Source organism: Aureococcus anophagefferens, assembly GCF_000186865.1.
Source record: "Aureococcus anophagefferens unplaced genomic scaffold AURANscaffold_7, whole genome shotgun sequence".
In the NCBI taxonomy this organism is placed as follows: domain Eukaryota; class Pelagophyceae; order Pelagomonadales; family Pelagomonadaceae; genus Aureococcus; species Aureococcus anophagefferens.
Window position 1 is genome coordinate 1,467,618 of NW_008705567.1, and position 18,602 is coordinate 1,486,219.

Sequence of the window (18,602 nt, forward strand, 5' to 3'; positions counted from 1 at the left end):
GCGAGGGCGAGTCGCGGCGGAAGCGGCGCCACGAGGCGCCCGCGGCCGCGACCGCGGCCGCGCCCGCGCCGCCCGAGGGCGGGCCCTTCGCGGGGCTCGCGGTCGACTTCCGGCCCGAGGTCGGCCGCGTCGCCGCGCTCGTCGGCGCGGGCGCCTTCGCCTGGGCGGACGTCGACGAGGCCGCCGCCGTGGACCAGCTCCGGGCCCTGGGCCCCCGGGGCGCGCGGGCCGCGCTGTCCGCGTTCGCCCGGGGCGCCTTCGCGCCGGGCAACGCGTCGCGGCTCCTCGAGGACGCGGTGAACGCGCAGGCCGCGCGCGCCGCGCGCCTCGCGAGCGACGCCGCGGCCGGCGGCGCGGGCCGGCGCGCGCGGGGCCTCCTCGCCGCGTCGCTCGGCGCGGCCGCGCGCGGCGACGCGGGCCGCGACCGCCTCGGCGGCGACCTCGGGCGGCTCCCGCTCGAGGCGCAGCGCCTGCTCAAGGCGAAGATCCGCGCGGGCTTCCTGCGGCCGTCGGAGGTCACAAGAGACGCGGCGCTCTTCGCGGACCTGCTGGCCCTCGACGACGGCGACGCGACGGCCGTCGTGGCCGCGTTCCTCGAGGGGCTCCAGCCGAACGCGCGCGACAAGGCCGGCGCGCTCCGCGCGGCGCTCCGCCGCGTCGCCGGGCCCAGGGCGCGCGGCGGCGGCGGCGCGAAGCGCGCGCGGCGCGCGGTCGCCGCGGCGCCCGCGGCGGCGCCGGACCCGGCCGACGCGGCCGAACCCGCGCCGGCGCCCGACGGCGCGGCCGAGCCCGCGCCGCCGCCGATCCTCGACGACGCGGCCGAGCCCGCGCCGCCGCCGATCCTCGACGACGACGACGACGACGCCGAGGACCTCATCGCCGCCGCGCAGGCCGCCGAGGAGCGGCCCGAGCCCGCGCCCGCGGCGCCGGAGCCGGAGCCCGCGGCGCCCGCGCCGGAGCCCGCGGCGCCGGAGCCCGAGGAGCCGGCGCCGGAGTCCGACCTGGAGCCCGCGCCGCGCCTCACGGAGGCCGCCGTCCTGCGGATGACGGTCCGCGAGCTCAAGGTCCACCTCGAGGAGCGGGACCTCGAGACCAAGGGCCTCAAGGCCGCGCTCCAGAAGCGGCTCCTCGCGTCCCTCGCCGAGTAAGCCCACATCGTCCGACGCGCGAAACACATCGTCCGACGCGCGAAACACACGGCCTTTACTGGAGGGGCGCGAGGCGGTTGCTCGGCGACTTGGCGCGGGGCGTCTCCTCGACGACGAGGCCCGGCGCCGCGGCGGGCGCGGCCGCGACCGCGGCGACGTCGACGTCGTAGGCCACGCCGGCGGGCGGGGCGGGCGCCTTGGGGTGCGCGCGCTCCTGCTTGCCCCGGACGCGGGCCTGGAGCTTCGCCGCGGCGGCGTCGGGCTCGGGCTCCGCGTCCTTGGCCTCGGCGTCGTCGGCCGGCGCGACGCGGCCCTTCTTCGCGTTGGCCTTCTTCTCCTTCGCGAGCTCGAGCGTCGACCGGCGGAGCCGCTCCGCGTCCTCCGCGCGCTTCTTGTGGAGCTCGTTCGTCGCCTCGATGAGGTGCTCGGCGAGGATGTCGCGGTCCTTCGTGGCGAGCAGCCCCTCCTCCTCGAGCTTCACGTAGACGTCGTGCTTGATCTCGAGCAGCACCTCGGCGACGAGGTCGCGGTTGATCGCCGCGTGCTCCTCGCGCGGGAAGGTCTGGTCCATGTAGGCCTGGCACTGGGAAATCTGGGCCTCGACCTCGGCGTAGAAGTCGGCCCGCAGGTCCACGGCGAAGGCCCCGGAGGACACGAAGTAGCCGAAGACGTCGCGGACGTGCGCGAGCGTGTGCAGGTGCGCGGCCTTGTAGGCCAGGAGCACGTAGTAGCGCTGGTTCGACGACGCCGCGAACCCGAAGGCCTTGACGCAGCCGCCCTCGACCTTGTTGAGGTACTCCGCGCCCTTCAAGTCGCGCGCGGCGCGCTCGACGACCATGAAGTCCCGGAGATCCGTCGCGATGTGGTCCATGGCCGCGTCGCAGGAGGTGGGCAGGATCTGCGACGCCGCGGACCCCGGCGGAATCAACCCGAGCTCGATCATCTTCCAGTACTCGGCCTTGAGCGTCCGCAGGAAGAGGCCGCGCATGCGCTGCGGCACGTCGCCCGCGGCGACGGGCGCGTCGTCGCCCGCGCCGTCGTTTAGGCCCGCGGCGACGACGCCGCCGCCGAAGGTCGCCGCGTCGTAGGCCATGGCGCTGCGGATGACGCCCAGGTTGCGCGCGGACCGCACGACGTGCCACTTGGACGCCGCGTCCGCGCGGTCGGGCCGCGGGCCGTCGTCGACGGCGAGGCCGTACTTGGTCGCGATCTCCGCGAAGGCCTCCGCGGCCTTCTTCTCGGCCTGGGTCCGCGCGTAGATGCGCAGGTGCTTCGTGTCCTCCGAGGGCGTCGTCATCTTCAGGTAGTTCAACAGGCTCGCGGACGTCCACCCGTTCACGAGCAGCGTGAGGAACGAGACGCCCGCGACGAGGAAGAGGAGCTGCTGGGGGAACTTGACCGCCGCGCGCAGGGTGATGCCCGCGACCTCGATGTGCTCGTCGACGACCATGGCCAGCGCGAGGCCCACGGCGCCCCGGAGGCCGCCCCAGGTCATGACGACGCCGTCGCGCCAGTCGAGCATCTTGGTAGACGAGTGGTGGCGCTCGAAGTAGGAGAGGAGGGGCCAGAGGCCGACCATCATGACCCCGCGGATCAGCATGAGCGCGGCCCAGGTGTAGAGCAAAACAAAGTAGTCGTAGGGCCCGAGCCAGTGGGGCTCGTCGCCGCCGCGCTCGTGCCAGTTCTCGTAGAGGATCTCGCCCGTGAGCGACCCCGCGAGCATGAAGATGAGCGTGTTCGCGAGGTAGCCCAAAAACTCCCAGACGGACACCATGGTCTCGCGCGACGTCACGTGGACCCAGCCGAAGCGCGCGATGACGAGCGCCGCGAAGACCGTGCTGAGGACGCCCGAGCAGCCGCAGAGCGAGTCCGCGACGTAGAAGGAGAGGTAGGCGACGCCGACGGTCACGGTGATCTGGAGCGTCGTCGCCGTCTCGTCGTACTTGCGGCGCGCGAGCTGGAGGCAGACGAGCGCCGCGAAGCCGAAGGCGAAGCCGAGGCCGATGCCGCCGAGGACCATCTTGAGGAAGAAGCGCGCGATGGACCCGTAGCCCGCGGGGTCGCCCGGCCCGGCGATGTAGCGGCCCTCGCCCTCGGCGAGGGACATGAAGAGGTAGAAGAGGACCATGGCCGTGCCGTCGTTGAAGAGCGACTCGCCCGTGATGGCCATCGTCAGGCCCGGCGACGCGCCGAGCGCGTTGAGCAGCGCGACGACGGCGACGGGGTCCGTCGCCGCCGTGATGCTCCCGAAGACGCAGCAGTTCCACCACTTCCAGTCGTAGGGCAGGCAGTGCTTGGCGAAGAACGCCGTGACGAAGGACGCGAGGAGCACGCCGGGGCCCGCCAACGTAATGCACTGCCGCATCTTCGTGTAGAAGAGGTGGAGGTTCAGCTGCATGGCGTCGCCGAAGAGCAGGATGGGCATGAACGAGTAGAGGAGCAGCTCCGGGTTGATGTGCTCCCAGAGCTTGAGCGACCGGCTGTAGACGCCGAGCCGCTCCTGCGAGCCGTGGTGCGCGAGCGCGAGCACGACGCCGAGGATGAAGACGGCCATGGTGTACGGCACGCCCTCGAGGAAGCGGCTGATGACGTAGAGCGTCGCCGCGCCGATCATCAGCGCCGCGGACATGTAGATGAGCGCCTCGTAGGGCCGCTCGTGCTTCTCGTGGTGCCCGGCGTGCGCGCCGTGCGCGTCGTCGTCGCCGTGCGCGTCGTCGCCGTGGTCGTCGCCGTGGTCGTCGCCGTGGCCGTGGTCGTCGGTGTGGTCGTCGGTGTGGTTGTCGGCCGCGTCGTCCGTGAGGATGCGCGCGACGTGGCCGTCGCCCAGGGCGTTCGCCCGCGCCAACGTCAAGCAGGCATCGGCGGCCGCGTCGCCGTCCAACGTCTCCGCGAGGAGCGCCACGCAGGTGCCGTGGCGGTCCGCGAGGCCCGCGCGGTCCGCCGCGACGGCGCCGCAGAGGCAGGCGACCAGGACCGCGCCGAAGACGCGACCCGTCGCCATCGTTGGGAGGAGGAGGACGCGCCGCTAGATGACGCTGCGCGGACAAACCGGGCTGCCTTGCCGAGCCAAGATTTGCAAGATCCCTACAAGATCTTTGGGCTGTCTAAAGCCGCCCCTTTGTCCGAGCATTCGAACCGGGCAGCCAACCTCCGGTGCTCCGGGCAGCAGCTCCGCGTGCGCCTCCCCCGACGCGCCGGCTCCTCCGCCGGGTCGCCGTGGTCGACGCCACGCCTCGATCCGTACGAAAGGTCCACGAGAGAGAAGCGCGACCATGGAGAGCAAGGCGGCGGACTTCGGGGACGAGGGCAAGGACGAGAAGGGGTCGAGCAGCAAGGAGTCCATCGTGACCAAGGTGTCGCAGTACTTCTTCGACGACGAGTCCTTCGCCGGACGCTTCGAGCGCTGGGTCGAGGACAAGGCGCCCGTCATCGACCTCGCGCTCGACGAGGACGAGTACAGCCTCCGCTACACGGAGATCTACGAGGAGTTCAAGGCGCTGTACGAGGGCATGCTCGAGACCTACATCGAGTCCCAGGGGTCGTCGGTGCGCGACTTCTACGGCGAGCTCCGCGAGGCGACGGAGCGCGACCCGGACGGCCCCGAGGCGACGATGGGCCTCATCATGCTCGCGACGACGGACTTCGACGTGTTCATGCAGATGATGCGGGACCAGCGGAAGCAGCTCGACGCGCGGAGTGTTCACAAGTGAGATCGGGGAGCTTAGGCAACCATCATCTCTGCGCTAGATCCGGTCGGGGGGCACGGGCGGGCGGCGCGGCGGTCCCCGCCTCGCTAGATGAGGAGCTGCTCGATCTTGTCCTTCATGGTGAGGATCTGGTCCTTGAGCTGGGACGCCTCGTTGGACGTCACGGAGCAGGAGATGACGGGGCGGCTCACGCCGCACGCGCGGCCGAGCGCGAGCTTCGACGCGACGAAGACGTAGGGCACGTTCTGCGGCGGGGGGGGGGAAGCGCTCGACGGCGGCGCGCGGGCGTCGGGGGACGCGGGGACGGCGCACCTTGTCCTCGCAGAGGAGCGGGAGGTGGAGCAGGATCTCGAGCGGCTCGGCGTCGGCGGCGAGCACGATGAACTCGGCGATGCCGCGGTTCAGCGACTTCGTCGCCTCGTTCGCGCCCTTCTTGAGCTGCTTGTAGTTGCAGGCCTGCTGCACGAGGTCCAGGATCGTCACGGAGAGGTTCGCGTCCGCGAGCGGGTAGGCCTAAACGTCGAGGCGATCGGTTGGCGCCTCGGCGCGCGTGGGGGGGTTGCGCGCGCGGGGGGGGCGGCGTCGGCGTCGCCGGGGGCGCCGCGGCGGCGGCCCGCGCACCTTCGGGTTCACTTCAGCCATGGTTTCGGTGCGGCGCGCGCGGTGCTTGGCGTGCAGGCGTGGAGAGCGTCGCTGAGGCTGGAGCTAACTCGCGGAGCACCTCAACATCTCCTCAACTTTGACTCGCATCCCCAAAGCGCCCTCTCTCGATGGAGGGCTGCCCGGGATCCTGCGAGCGAGCGCTCTCCGCCGAAATCCTGTGAGCGGGTTTACGAAATCCTGCAACAATATTATTCCCCTCTCGATGGCTCGTGCAATGCTACATGTGCTCGCATACTGCGCACTGAGCACCAATGCCCTGAGCACTATCGACAGCGCCCGCGCGGTGCTGCGCCGCGCCTCGTCGATGGACCGACCGAGCCCGCGAGAGATGACCGTCGCCCTGGCCGAGTTGTCGAATGCCGGCGTGCACCCCGACGACTGGGTGGCGACCCTCGAGCAGGGGTCGCCCTGGCGCGCGACGTTCTCCGCGACGCCCGCGGCGCTCAAGGCTGCGCGCACGGACGAGGAGGACGCCGCGCCGGGAGCGTACCTCGCGGCGGACGCGGCGCAATCGTTTTCGCCGGGCGCGTTCGTCAACAGCGTGCGCCTCCTCGGCGGCGCGATCCAGTTCGCCTTCGGCGGCACCTTCGAGATGACGGGCCGGCGGATGACGCTGACCATCGAACTTTGAAATTGCGGCTCCTGTGGGGAATCCTGACGCTGCCCTTCGACGTCCGCGAGGGCCGGGGCGTCCGGGGCCTCGTCGAGCGCGTCCGCGGCGGCAAGAAGAAGAAGGCGGGCGCCTTCGAGAAGCGGCCGAACGTCTACGCGTGGTGCTACGCGGACGACGCCGTCTGCGTCGCGCAGGGGTCGTCGGGCAACGTCGCCGCCTGGGTAAGCGGCGCGTAGCTAGGCCGCGCACGCGCCCTCGCACGCGGCGCGCGCGGCCAGGTCGTCGTAGCCCCGCCTCGCCGCCGGCAGCAGGTCGACGTCCGCGAGGGACGTGAAATGCACAAAGTTCGCGACGAAGAGCAGGCGCGCCATGAGCTCGACCTTGTCGCCGCGGTCGTCGGGCCGCACGGCGACGAAGTTGTGGTGGAGGTCCCAGACGGCGTTGAACTCCCAGTCCAAAAAATGGACGAGGCCCCGCGTCAGGAACTCGCGGGAGAAGAAGGGCTGGTCCTCGCCGTGGCGCCGGTACGCGTCGCTCCGCGTGACGGCGTCGTAGACCTCGCGGCAGAGCGCGCCGTGGCTCCGCGGCCAGAAGACGAGGACGCCGCTCTGGAGCACGTCCTCGGAGTCGAAGGCCACGCCGCGGTCCGCGTACCACTCGCGAGAGGTGAGTTCGTAGCCGCGCGTGATTTGGTTGAAGAGGCGCGCGCGCCGGTTCAGCTGCGCGGCCTGGTTCGCGCCGCAGATCTTAAACTCCGGGCAGGCCGCGGCGATCGACGGCGCGTGCGGCGCGACGTAGACGTCGCTGTCGAGCCAGACGACGGCGTCGTAGCCCGCCGCGAAATCCTCCGTGGCCACGAGGAGCTTCTGCGCGAGCACGCCGCCCGCGCGCGTCGCCGCGCGGAAGCCGTCGAGGGGCTCCGTGACCTGGCGGAAGTCGTAGCCGTGCCGCGCGCAGTAGTCGACCACGGGCCCGCGGAAGTGGGCGCCGAAGGCCTCCTCGTGGCGCCTGCCGAAGGTGAACGTGACCAGCAGGACGCGCATGAGGGTCCGGCGCGGCGGCGCGATCACCCGGTCTGCGTCCACGGAGGTCCACGACGGAGGTCCACGACGCGCCCTCTATTCCAGCCCAGCGGATCCTGTTCCATCGTGCAGCCCTTCAGAAAGAAAGGGCACTGTGAAGTCAACACTTGCTTCAACGAGTCGCGTCGAGTAATAGACGGCGCCCTACTCGAGTAGGTAACCACTCTACGCGCCAGGGACCACACCATCCAGGCAGTACGTTAAGGCAACAATTCAGCGCGGCGTCCGGTCCGTGCAGCCGCAGCCCCAGTCGCCGTCGTCGGCGCCGCGCGCCGCCGCGGCGCTCGGGAACTCGGCGGCGAGATGGTCGTCCATGACGGCGCGCGCGCGCGCCGCCGCCGGCGCCTCGTCCTCGACGACCGCGCTCCCGCGCTGCGCCTCCTCGCTCAAGATGCGATCGTAGAAGCCGGCGGGGACGTCGCGGACGGGGCAGTCCGCGACGGCGTCGCCCCACGCCCGCGGCGCCGCCGGCGGGTCCGGCGGCGCCGCCGGCGGGTCCGGCCGGCTCGGCCCGCCGGCCGAGTCCTCCAAGCCCCGGCGGTCCAAGAAGGGGCCGAGCTCGTCCTCGGCGCCGGCGGCGCCGCCCGCGTCCGGGTCCGGGTCCGGGTCCGCGGCTGGCGCGTGGACGAGCTCGATTTCGCCGGGCTCGTCCGGGAGCGCGCCCGGCGGGCAGACGGCCTCGGCGGCGGCGGCGCGGATGGCGACGTCGCCGCAGACGAAGAGCGACAGGTTCGCGAGGTCGTCGTCGTCCGCGGACGCGTCCGTCGAGCGCTCGCCGGGCTCCTCGGCGGCGGCGGCGGCGGCGGCGTCGCGCGCGGTCTCGGCCTCGCGGTCGCCGCCGTCGTCGCGCGCGGCGTGCCCCAGGTGGAGCCGCTTCATGCTCCGCTCCATCTCCCTGCGGGCCTTGACGCGCGCGTCGAGCGCCGCCGTGACGACCTTGGAGTTCGTCGAGAGCAAGTAGAAGAGCGCCGAGAACGCGCCGGCGGAGTTGCCCGCGATGAGGATGAAGCCGAAGGCGCCGTGGCTCAGGCCCGTCTTCTCGTCCGCGTCGCCCATCTTCTCGTCCGCGGCCATGACCAGAATCGCGAAGACGTTCAGGAACAGCAGGGCCTGCATGATGTTCGCGAAGGTGTCCACGGAGTCCTCGAGGAAGGGCCTCAGGTGCGCGTACAGGAACGCGAAGAGCACCGCGACGGTGCACGCGAAGACCGCGTGCGAGATCGACTCCGGGTCGCACAGCGACTCCGGCAGCGGGAGGAAGCACGTGAGCACGAGGCGCCGCACGCACTCCAGGACTTCAAAGTACCAGCAGGCCGGGTCGTACTCGTCGTAGAGGAACTTGAGCGGCGCGCAGGCGTCGCAGAGCTCGCGGTGCCGCACCTTCAGATTCTCGCCGAGGCGGAAGTCCGCCGCCGCCGTCGCGCCGCTGCCGAAGACGGAGCCCCGCTTCCGGCGCTTCCCGGGCACGTCGAGGTACGTCGTCGCGATGTCCCGCAACGCGACGGCGTCCTCGGCCTCGTGGAGCCGCGCGTCGATCTGCGCCTTCTTCGCGTTGTAGGCGAGGTCCGCGCCCGCGGACGCCACCGCGGAGTGGTACCGCGCCCGCAGCCGGTCCCGGCGGCCGTCGAGCTCGGTCATCAGGGCCTCGTGGACCGCGCGCTCCTCCGCGAGCTTCGCGTCGACGCCGTCCGAGGCCGCGAGCGCGCGCCGCGCGAGCGCGTCCGCGTCCGCGGGCGCGATGTTGTGCTTCTGCGACACGAGCAGGCAGAACCAGGTCAGGGGCACGCCCACGGGGTAGACGAGGATCATCAGCAGCGCGTAGAAGCGGTAGTTCCTGTAGCGGGTCGTGTCGCAGTCCACGGAGTAGTCCGCGACGAGGTAGCTGTGGCCGTAGTAGGGGCTGTGCGCCGCCTCCGACGTGTCGTCGAACTCGCTGTCGCACATGGTCGACCGCAGCACCGTGTTCGAGCACGTCGTGAACACGAGGAAGCTCACGACGAGCGCCGCGGACGACAGCGGCGCCTTGAGGTCCTCGCGCGCGTCTTTGTCCTTGAGCAGCGGGCCCCCCACCACGTAGATCATGAGCAGGAAGGCGAGGATCGCCAGCGGGATGAGCGTCACGGCGACGAGCCGGTCGAGGTAGTCGTAGGACCCGACACACGTCGCGCCGAGCAGCGACACGAGGTCCAGGTCGAAGACGGACATGGCGTGGTAGAAATTCTCCAGGGACCGCGGCAGCGGCAGGTTCGGGAACCCCACGGGGATGCTGCCCACGATCTGGTAAAACACCAGCAGGATCTTCGCGTCCGCGCGCAGGTCGTCGAAGTAGCGGTGCAGGTAGCTCAGGATCGCCGCGAGCGTCTCCACGGAGTCCCTCGCGACCCGGTACGCGTAGACGCCCAGGACGCCCAGGAGCGCGACGACGACGCAGAAGGCGTAGAACCCCGCGCCCGAGCTTTCGCCGCACGGGACGCAGAAGCCCGTCTTCGAGTCGAGCTTGTAGCCGCCGTTGCAGAGCGCGCAGAGCGGCCCCTCGTGGTGCTCGCTGCAGACGGCCGCGTCGCTGGTCAGCGGCGCCCGCGACACGTTGGGCCAGAAGTTCGCCCCCCCCTCGCAAAAGGCCGCGTACTTGCACCGCCGCACGCGGTCGCTGTCGTACGCGGACCGCCAGTAGCCGTCGTCGAGCAGGATCGCGCTCCCGCCGGCGCAGGTCGCCTCGTCCGGGCAGGCCGCGCAGGACGTCGCCGACGGGTCCACGGACCAGGTCCCCGAGCCGCAGGGCGTGCACCGCGACGGGAGGATCGCGACCTCGCCGGGCACGCACGCGCGGAGCGCGACGCGGAAGCGCGACGCGAACGTCTCCCCGGCGACGTCCAGCGACGCCGTCATGGGCACGTCGATGCCCGGGACGCCGCTGAGGCCGTAGGACGCCGCGGTCGTGTTCGCGACGCCCTCGACGAAGTCGACCTTGGACGCGCCGAGCACGGACACGTTGAGCCAGTCCGGCGTGATCTCGACGCGGTCGCGGTAGTCGGCGTCGGCGCTGTCGGCGTCGACGAGCGCGACGACCTGCCCGAGGGCGTCGTAGACCGTGACGACGATGGGGTTCAGGAAGTACTGCGCCGACATCTCGAAGCCGGCGTGCCTGGCAGGAAAAGAGAGCGAAATTCCCAACTTTGGAGACTGATATCTCGGTCAGTTTCCACTCGTTTCGGCTAATTTTTGGACGAGCGATCATCTCTCGGAGCGTTCTCGAAGCGTGAATGATATTTCCGGAACGGTCACGCGCGGAACACTCATGTTGAAGCGAACTTGAATCACCCTTTTCCTGCCCTGCCGGCGTGCGTCGCGACGATCGACGCCGGGTTCGACGCGACGACGTCCCCGTAGAAGGCCCGGTTCCCGCCCGTGTACGACTCCCCGCGGACCGCCGCGTAGGGCAGGGTCACGGTCTGGTGGTCGTACCAGACGACGCCGCCGCCGCCCTCGTCCGCGGCGTTGCCGGAGACGACGTCGCCGCCGACCCACGTGAAGTTCGCGCCGTTGCTCAGCGTCGTCACGCCGCCGTTGCCCGTCACGGCCTCGTTGCCGACGCACCGGTTCGTGCCGTCGGAGACCATGCCCGCCGCGTCCATGGCGAAGCAGCCCGCGTCGCCCTGCGCGACGTTGCGCTCGAACGACGACTCCGACAGGACGACGGACGTGCCGTCCGTGAGGCGCATGGCGCCGCCGTCGCCCGCGGCCGTGTTGTTCGCCACGGTCGTGCGCGACAGGGCGAGCCGCGACCCCTCGGACGCCGCGACGGCGCCGCCGTCGCCCGACGTCGCTTCGTTCGCCGCGAGGACGCAGTCCATCAACGCGCCCTCGGACGCGCCGCTGAGGGCCAGGGCCGGCGCCGCCGGCGCGCGGTTGCCCGACGCGCGCACGTTCGCGAACGTGCCCCGCGAGGAGTCGAGCGCGAACGCCGCGGAGCCCGAGCACCCGGACGCGTCCGAGTCCTCGACGGCGATGCTCGCGGTGAACTCGGCGCTCAGGGCCGCGCCGCCGTCGCCCGCGTAGCACGCCGCGAAGACGCAGGCGCGGACGACGTTCCTGACGCCGTTCATGATCGAGATCGCGCCGCCCCGGAGCTCCGCGGCCGCGTTCGCGAACGTCGCGTTCGCGACGCGCGTCGTCGCGCCGACGTCCGCGGCGAGGCCGCCGCCGCGCTGGGCCGCGCCGTCGCCGGTCGAGCGCACGCCGGCCCAGCGCGTCTCCGAGAAGGACGCGACGTAGGCGAGGCCGCCGTCGACGGCCGCGTAGTTCCGCGAGCTCGCGAGGCCCCGGAGGTCGCACTCGGAGCTCGACTCGACGTAGAAGCCCGCGCCGAGCGTCGCGAGGTTCCCCGCGAGGTCGACGTCCTCGACGGCGAAGGACGCGCCGTCGACGTAGAGCGCGCCGCCGCGGAGGGCCCCGTTGTCGGCGAAGGCCGCGCCCGCGCCCCGGAGGTCCGCGAGGCCCGAGCCGTAGAAGCCGCCGCCGACGGGCGCCTCGTTGCGCGAGAAGTTGGACCCGCCGAGCGCGACGGCGCCGGACGACTCCTCGGCGGCCTCGTAGGCGACGGCGCCGCCGCCCACCTCCGCGGCGTTGCGCGCGAAGACGCAGCGGGACAGCGCGAGCTCCGCGTCGTCCGCGTGGACCGCGCCGCCCATCGACGGCGCGTAGTTGGCGCGGAACCGGCAGTCCTCGAGCGCGATGGACCCGTAGAATTCGATGACGACCCAGCCGCAGCCGCCGACGTCGTAGAAGCGGAGGTACTGCGCGGACGACGCGACGGCGCCGCCGTGCTCCGCGGCCGAGTTGCCCGTGAAGTTGCTCCGCGCGACCGCGAGGTCGCCGATGGACCAGATCGCGCCGCCGCGGTACGCCGCGTAGTTCCCGAGGAAGGCGCTGTCGTTCACGCGGAGCTCGCCCGCGTCGGCGCCGCCGTGCCAGATCGCGCCGCCGCCCTCGTAGAACTCGTAGTCGGACGTGTACGCGACGTTGCGCCGGAAGACGCAGGCGCGCACGTCGTGGCGCGTGTCGTAGGCGTCGCTGAACGTGAGCGCGCCCCCGTAGCCGCCCGTGTTGCGCTCGAAGACCGCGTGCGCGACCTCGAAGTAGTCGTCGCCGTCGACGGGCAGGCGGTAGACGCCGCCGGACTTGAGGCCGTAGTTGTCGACCCAGGTCGAGCCGTTGATGCGGTAGGACCCGTCCTTGAGGAAGTGCGTGCCGCGGCCCACGGTGTTGTTCGCCCAGACGCAGCCCTCCTCGTAGTAGCCGCCCGCGCACTCGCTGCCGTAGACGAGGCAGCCCGAGCTCTGGAGCGCGCGCAGGTTCGCGCCCGAGACGTTGCGGAGGACGACGCCCTCGGCGGCCGCGCGGACGTAGAGGAACGCGTCCATGGAGCCGCCCGAGAGCCCGTTGCGCACGACGGCGTTTTCGACGACCCCCGTCTCGCCGGAGCCGAGGTAGAGGAAGATGTGCGCGCCGCCGTTCTCCGCGTAGCCGTCGCCGAAGTACGCGCCGTCCGCGCGGAACGTGCCGAGCGCGTAGATCGTGCCGCCGTAGCCGCCGTCGTCGTCGTCGTCCGGGTCCGCGCGGTTGCCGCGGAACGCGCCGCCGTAGACGTAGGTCGACCCGTAGTTGTAGATGGCGCCGCCGCGCTTGCACGCGCAGTTCGACATCGTCGTGTTGACCAGCGTGAGCGTCGCGCTCGATCGCGAGTAGATGGCGCCGCCCTTCTCGTCGTCGTAGCCGCCGGTGACGTGGACGTTCACGAGCGTGAGGTCGCCTGCGAAGGGGCGTCGTCGCGTCTCCTCGGGCGCCCTCTCGTCGGACGCGGGAGCTCGCCGCTCAGGGAGAAGAGCTGCACGGCGCCCGCGCCGTCGAGCACGGAGCCGCGGTCGCTGGAGATCGTCACGGCGTCGCCGTCGCCGACGGTCGCCGTCGACGTCGCCTCGACGCGGTCGACGACGACGTCGCCCTCGCCGCCGGCGTCCGCGAGGTCGCTCACGTCGCTCCAGGAGCTCAGGCGCGTCGTCGTGGGCCGCGGCGTCCCGGCCGTCGGGAGGAGCGACGGGAGCGGCGTCGGGAGCGGCGTGGGCAGCAGGCTCGGGCGCGCCGTTCCATCGTCGCAGCGGACGGACGTCGCGAGGAGCATGGCGAGCATGGCAGCCCGACGACGGGCTGCCATGGAGGCCATCCTTCGACGGGCTGCCATGGATTGCAAGGACCAAAAAAACTCCTGCAACAGGGCAACGTTCGTTCGTGTTCAGGCCACACGAGCCGCGGTTTCCCACGATTAGCAGTAGACACTGACGGGCACGGTCGAAACTCGCAGACCGCAGCCGCGCCCACCCGTCGAAGCCGCCGACGCGCGCCGCTTCATCCGCGCACGGTGGCTCCGAACGCGCGCGCCGCGATGGCGGACCGCGCGCCGCTGACGCGGACGCCGACGCCGCTGCACCCGCCGCCCATCGACGTGGCGAAGCCGTCGCGGAGCCCCGGGTCCGGCCGGCGGTCGCGGCGCTGCGCGCGGGGCATCGTCGACAAGCGGGACCTCGAGCTCGTCTTCGAGCGCTTCGGCGCCCTCGAGGACGGCCAGATGGGCCTCGAGGCCTTCGCGGAGCTCGTGAGCGAGCTCAAGCTCGGCCTGGTGGACTGGGAGGTGCGCCACCTCTTCGGCCACCTCGCCGAGGACGTCGCCGTCCACGCGCACCACCTCACCATCGACGAGGCGTCCGACGAGGACGAGGAGGACGCGAGCCCGCGCGCGGAGGCGCCCGCGCGCGCGAACTCGGGCGACCGGGACGACGCCGCGCCGGCCGTGAACGTGGAGCAGTTCCTCGCGGGCATCCGGCGCCACCGCTTCCTGAAGCGCATCGTGTCGCACTACGCCGTGCCCGACCTCAAGGACTGGACCGTCGCGCCGGACTACGACTTCTCGCGGTCGACGCACGAGAACCACGGCGCGGCCGCGTCCGCGGGCTTCGTCGGCGACCTCGTGCCGCTGCGGGAGCGGCTCGACGCGGCGTGGCACGGCCACTACAGCCCGGCGCGCCAGCGCTGGCAGGACGCCGCCGTGCGCGGCGTCGTCCAGGGCGCGTTCCGCCGCGCGGACGGCGCGGGCGAGTCGGCCGCGCCGACGCGGCACCCGTGGCTCGTCTTCACGTGCGGCGCCATGGGCGCGGGCAAGGGCTGGGTCATGAACTGGATGTCCCAGCGCGAGATCCTGCCCCTGCGGCGCATCGTCCACGTGGACCCGGACCGCTTCAAGCAGCTCATGCCCGAGTGGCCGGGCTACGTGCGCCGCGACGCCGCGTCCGCGGGCACGCGGTGCCACCGCGAGTCCGGCACGCTCGCGGAGCTCGCCCAGGAGCTCGCCATGGAGCAGCGCGTCCACGTCTGGGTCGACGGGTCCCTGCGGGACTTCGACTGGTACGCGCGGAAGCTGGAGAACCTGCGGCTCCGGTACCCGCACTACCGGACGGCGCTCTTCTACGTCGACGCGGACGAGGAGCTCGTGCGGCGGCGCGTCGCGACGCGGGCGGCGCGCGGCGGCGAGCGCGACGTGCCCGAGGAGGTGCTCGCGGCGTCGCTCGCGGCGCCCGCGAACGCGCTCCGCGCGCTCACGCCGCACGTCGACTTCATCGCGCGGATCCGCAACGACGACGACGGCGGCGGGCCCCGGCTCGCGGCCTTCGAGACCGTGGACACGTCCGGCGACTGGGCGAAGATCGCGCGCGAGTTCGGCGGCGCCTACGGCGCCGTGCTCGACGGGGGGGGCGACGCGGCCGTCTTCCGCGGCGCGCTGCCGGCGTCGCGGTCCGCGCCGAACCTGCCGCCGGCGCCGGACTCGCCGCCGGACGGGTTCCCCCGCGTCGCGTCGGCGGCGTCGTCCATCGACGGCCTCGACGACCCGCCGCCGTCGCCGAAGCCCCTGGGGCGGTCCTTCGGGAGCTCGAACTCGCTCGCGTCCCACGGCGGCCGCGGCCGCGGCGGCTCCGCCGCGGACGACGCGGAGTCCCTGGCCATGCTCAAGCTCCAGGCCGACTGCGACCGGCGCACCATCGCGGGCCTGAAGGCGAGCCTCAAGGCCGCCGAGGCCGCGCTCGCCGCGTCGTCGCGCGCGCGGCCCGCGGGCGGCGACATCGCCGCGCCGCTCGCCTAGTGGCGTTGTTACTGGGCGGAGAGCCGCTTGCGCCGCTCGTCGAAGGTCGGGGGCTTGAGCGGCCCGAAGTTGAGCAGGAGCGCGGCGGCGAGCGCCGACGCCTCGCAGCAGACGACGACGGGGTAGGGGAAGCACCGCGGGCCGTCGCACGTGTAGCCGTCGTCGTCCAGCGGCGTTTTGTGCGCGTCGTAGAACGCCTGCACCAAGAACTTCGCGAAGACGACCGTGCCGACGCAGGACCCGCCGCCGTCGAAGACGTTGTAGTTCGCGCCGTAGTTTTTATCACCATAGAGCTCCTTCACGAGGATCACGAGCGTCGGGAACGCGCTGCCGTACGCCTGAAGACGGCGGTTTCGCGAGACCGCGGGGCCGCGAGAAAGGACGCGGGAACACAGGCCGCGCCGGCGCAGGCGGAGCCGAGGAAGAGCGCCGCGGGCGTCGACAGCCACATGATCGCGTGCGCGCAGCCCATGGCGACCGCGCTGAAGAGGAAGACGCGCTGCGCGGGCGCCCCGGCGCCGAGCCCGGCGCCGACGCGCGTGATCGACTGCGCGACGGCGAAGAGCGTGACCACCGTGTCGGCTCCGTTCGGCGCGCCGGCGGCGATGGCCTGTTGCGCGCCGTTCACCGTGACGACGACGCCGCCGCCGACGACCGCGCCGAAGGTCCAGAGCAGCAGCCAGCACGACGGCTCGCGGAGCATCTCGAGCGTCGACAGCCCCCGCAGCGCCGGCTTCGCGTCGACGAGGAGCGGCTCGCGCGCGGCCGCCGCCGCCGCCGCGTCGTCCGGCGGGAGCAGCACCGCCGTGCCGACGGGCGCCGCGTAGAGGATGAGGACCGCGGCGGCCGTCGCGACGCGGACCGTCCCCGCGAGGTCCGCGACGGCCTGGATGGTCGTGAAGACGATGGACAGAAAAATGATGCATAGGATGGCCCGGCGCCGGCCGGGGCGCGGCGACCCGTCGAAGGTCTCCGCGAGCGCCGCGGGCCGCAGCGCCAGCGCGGCGAGCCACGTGTGCGCGAGCGCGACCGCCGCGAGCACGAGGATGAAGTCGATGTCCGTCGCGTCGCTCGTCGACGGCGCGAAGCCGCGGTAGCCCTGCGTCGCGAGCGCGCCGATGAGGCCGACCCAGCATTTGCCCACGCCGACCACGAGCCCCTGGTGGCCCGCGTAGAGCCGCGACAGCGCGGCGAACGACGCCGCGGCCGTCGTCGCGACGCCGACCCAGCTCACGAAGTTCAGGAAACAGAGAGCGTACAGGGGGCGCACGGCTTCGAACCTCTTCCGCGCGACGACGTACTGGCCCGAGTAGGACAGGCTCTGCAACAAGCCGCCGAACGCGATCGCGCGCCGCGAGCCGAGGACGTCGGCGATGCGGCCCGGCACGACGCCGAGGAACCCCGCCGCGCCCACAAACATCGATATCGTATCGATATTATCCTGGCTCAAGCCCAGCTCGTTTTTGAGGGCTTCGCTGTAGACGCTGGAGAGGTAGGCGAAGCCGGTCGTCGCCGCGCTGAACAACAGCGCCACCAGTGAGATGGCGTGCGCGCGGCCGGTCGTCGCCGCCATGGTGTGGTTAGAGGAGAGGCAGCCCAAGAGCTCTGAGCTCATCAGCCATCTTCCGGCGAGAATTTAGAACTAAGTAAACATGCGGGATGTTGAATGTGTTTACGTGACCCCGGGAACGAGCATGGGCAGCTCCTCCTCCTAGGCGGCATGGGCGCCGGCGCCGTGGCCGGCGAGGCCTACGCCGTTCCCGAGCACAGCCTCGAGAGCAGCGACTCCCTGTCGACGTTCAACAGCCTGCCGCTGAAGCACGGCGACTCGCTGTCGACCTTTAACAGCATGCTCGAGGGCTCCATCAGCGGCCTCGCCGAGAGCTTCCAGCTGCAAAAAAAGCCGGCGTCGAAGTTCGCCCTGAGCTTCCAGGCCCAGGGGAGCAAGCGCAAGCTGAGGCCCATCGCGAGCCTCGACGACGGCGCCGACGACGACGACTGGATCGCCGTCGAGGACGACGACGACCCGCTCGAGGACAGCGTCGCCATGCCGCGGCGGCGGCTCCTGCAGAAGAACCCCGAGAGCTTCCGCGTCACGGAGAGCGGGACCATCGAGCTCCGCGGCGGCGCGCCGGTCGTCACGAGCCACGGCCTGGGCGCGCGGCCGCGGCCCGAGGACCAGTTCTCCGTCGTCGACCGCTGCGTGCTGCTCGAGCCAGCGTCGAGCGACGGGCGTGGTTTTTTCGCGTGAATGTCGCCTGAAGATGTGAAGCAATCCGACCCCGTCGCACGTGGTAGGCTCGAGCCGCTGGGCGAGGGGGCGTCGGGCGCCGTGCACAAGGCCCTGGACCTCGTGGACCTGCGCTTCGTGGCGATCAAGGCCATCTCCGTCGGCGCCGCGCCGAAGCGGCGGCAGCTCGTCGCGGAGCTGCTCGCGCTCTACGGCGCGTTCCAGGGCCCGGACGCGGAGGCCGCGGGCGGCGACGCGAGGCACGTCGTCTCCTTCTACGACGCCTTCGCCCACGCGCCGACGCACTGCGCCTGGCTCATGGTCGAGTACCTCGACGGCGGATCGCTCCAGGACCTCGTCGACCGCGGCGGGACGACGGACGAGGCGCTGCTCGCGCGGCTCGCGTTCCAGATCGCGCGGGGCCTGCGCTACCTCCACGCGCGGGGCTTCGTGCACCGCGACGTCAAGCCCGCGAACATGCTCCTGTCGCGCGCGGGCGCGCTGAAGATCAGCGACTTCGGCATCGCGCGGCGCCTCGACGGCGACGCGCGCGGGGCTATGGCGCGGACCTTCGTGGGGACGACGAACTACATGTCGCCGGAGCGCATCGGCGGCCAGGCCTACGACGGCGGCGCGGACGTCTGGGGCTTCGGCGCCGCGGTGCTCGCGGTCGCGCTCGGCCGCGCGCCGTTCTCCGCCGCGGGCGCGTCGTCGGCCGACGACGGCTACTGGACCCTGCTCGACGACATCCGCGAGAAGCCGAGCCCGCAGCTCGACGGCGGCGGCTGGTCGCCCGCGATCCGCGGCTTCCTCGCCAAGTGCCTCGCGAAGGAGTCCGCGGCGCGGCCGTCGGCCGACGCCATGCTCGCCCACGACGCCTTCCTCAAGGGCGGCGACGCGCCGGAGGCGCCGGCGGCGCCAGACGACGCCACGCGGCGCGCGCTCGGCGCGCGGCGAGCGGCGGAGCT

General features: G+C 72.2%; 3 protein-coding genes across 3 annotated transcripts; 1 reads left to right on the forward strand and 2 right to left on the reverse strand.

The window, feature by feature from the left end:
• Positions 1-2,967: 2,967 nt before the first annotated feature.
• AURANDRAFT_25493 (hypothetical protein) lies at positions 2,968-4,149 on the reverse strand (the record flags this gene model as incomplete). The annotated part of the gene is made up of 1 exon (XM_009038043.1): positions 2,968-4,149. A coding segment is annotated over one exon (1,182 nt), but the record flags the coding sequence as incomplete, so codon positions are not given.
• Positions 4,150-4,856: 707 nt separating this feature from the next.
• AURANDRAFT_53454 (hypothetical protein) lies at positions 4,857-5,500 on the reverse strand (the record flags this gene model as incomplete). Its single annotated transcript, XM_009038042.1, has 3 exons — positions 4,857-5,100; positions 5,168-5,368; positions 5,477-5,500. 3 exons carry the CDS (start codon positions 5,495-5,497, stop codon positions 4,942-4,944), a joined length of 381 nt encoding a protein of 126 aa, XP_009036290.1.
• A 12,206-nt stretch (positions 5,501-17,706) lies between these two features.
• Positions 17,707-18,507, forward strand: AURANDRAFT_11902 (hypothetical protein; the record flags this gene model as incomplete). Its single annotated transcript, XM_009037894.1, has 1 exon — positions 17,707-18,507. A coding segment is annotated over one exon (801 nt), but the record flags the coding sequence as incomplete, so codon positions are not given.
• Between the last annotated feature and the right edge of the window lie 95 nt (positions 18,508-18,602).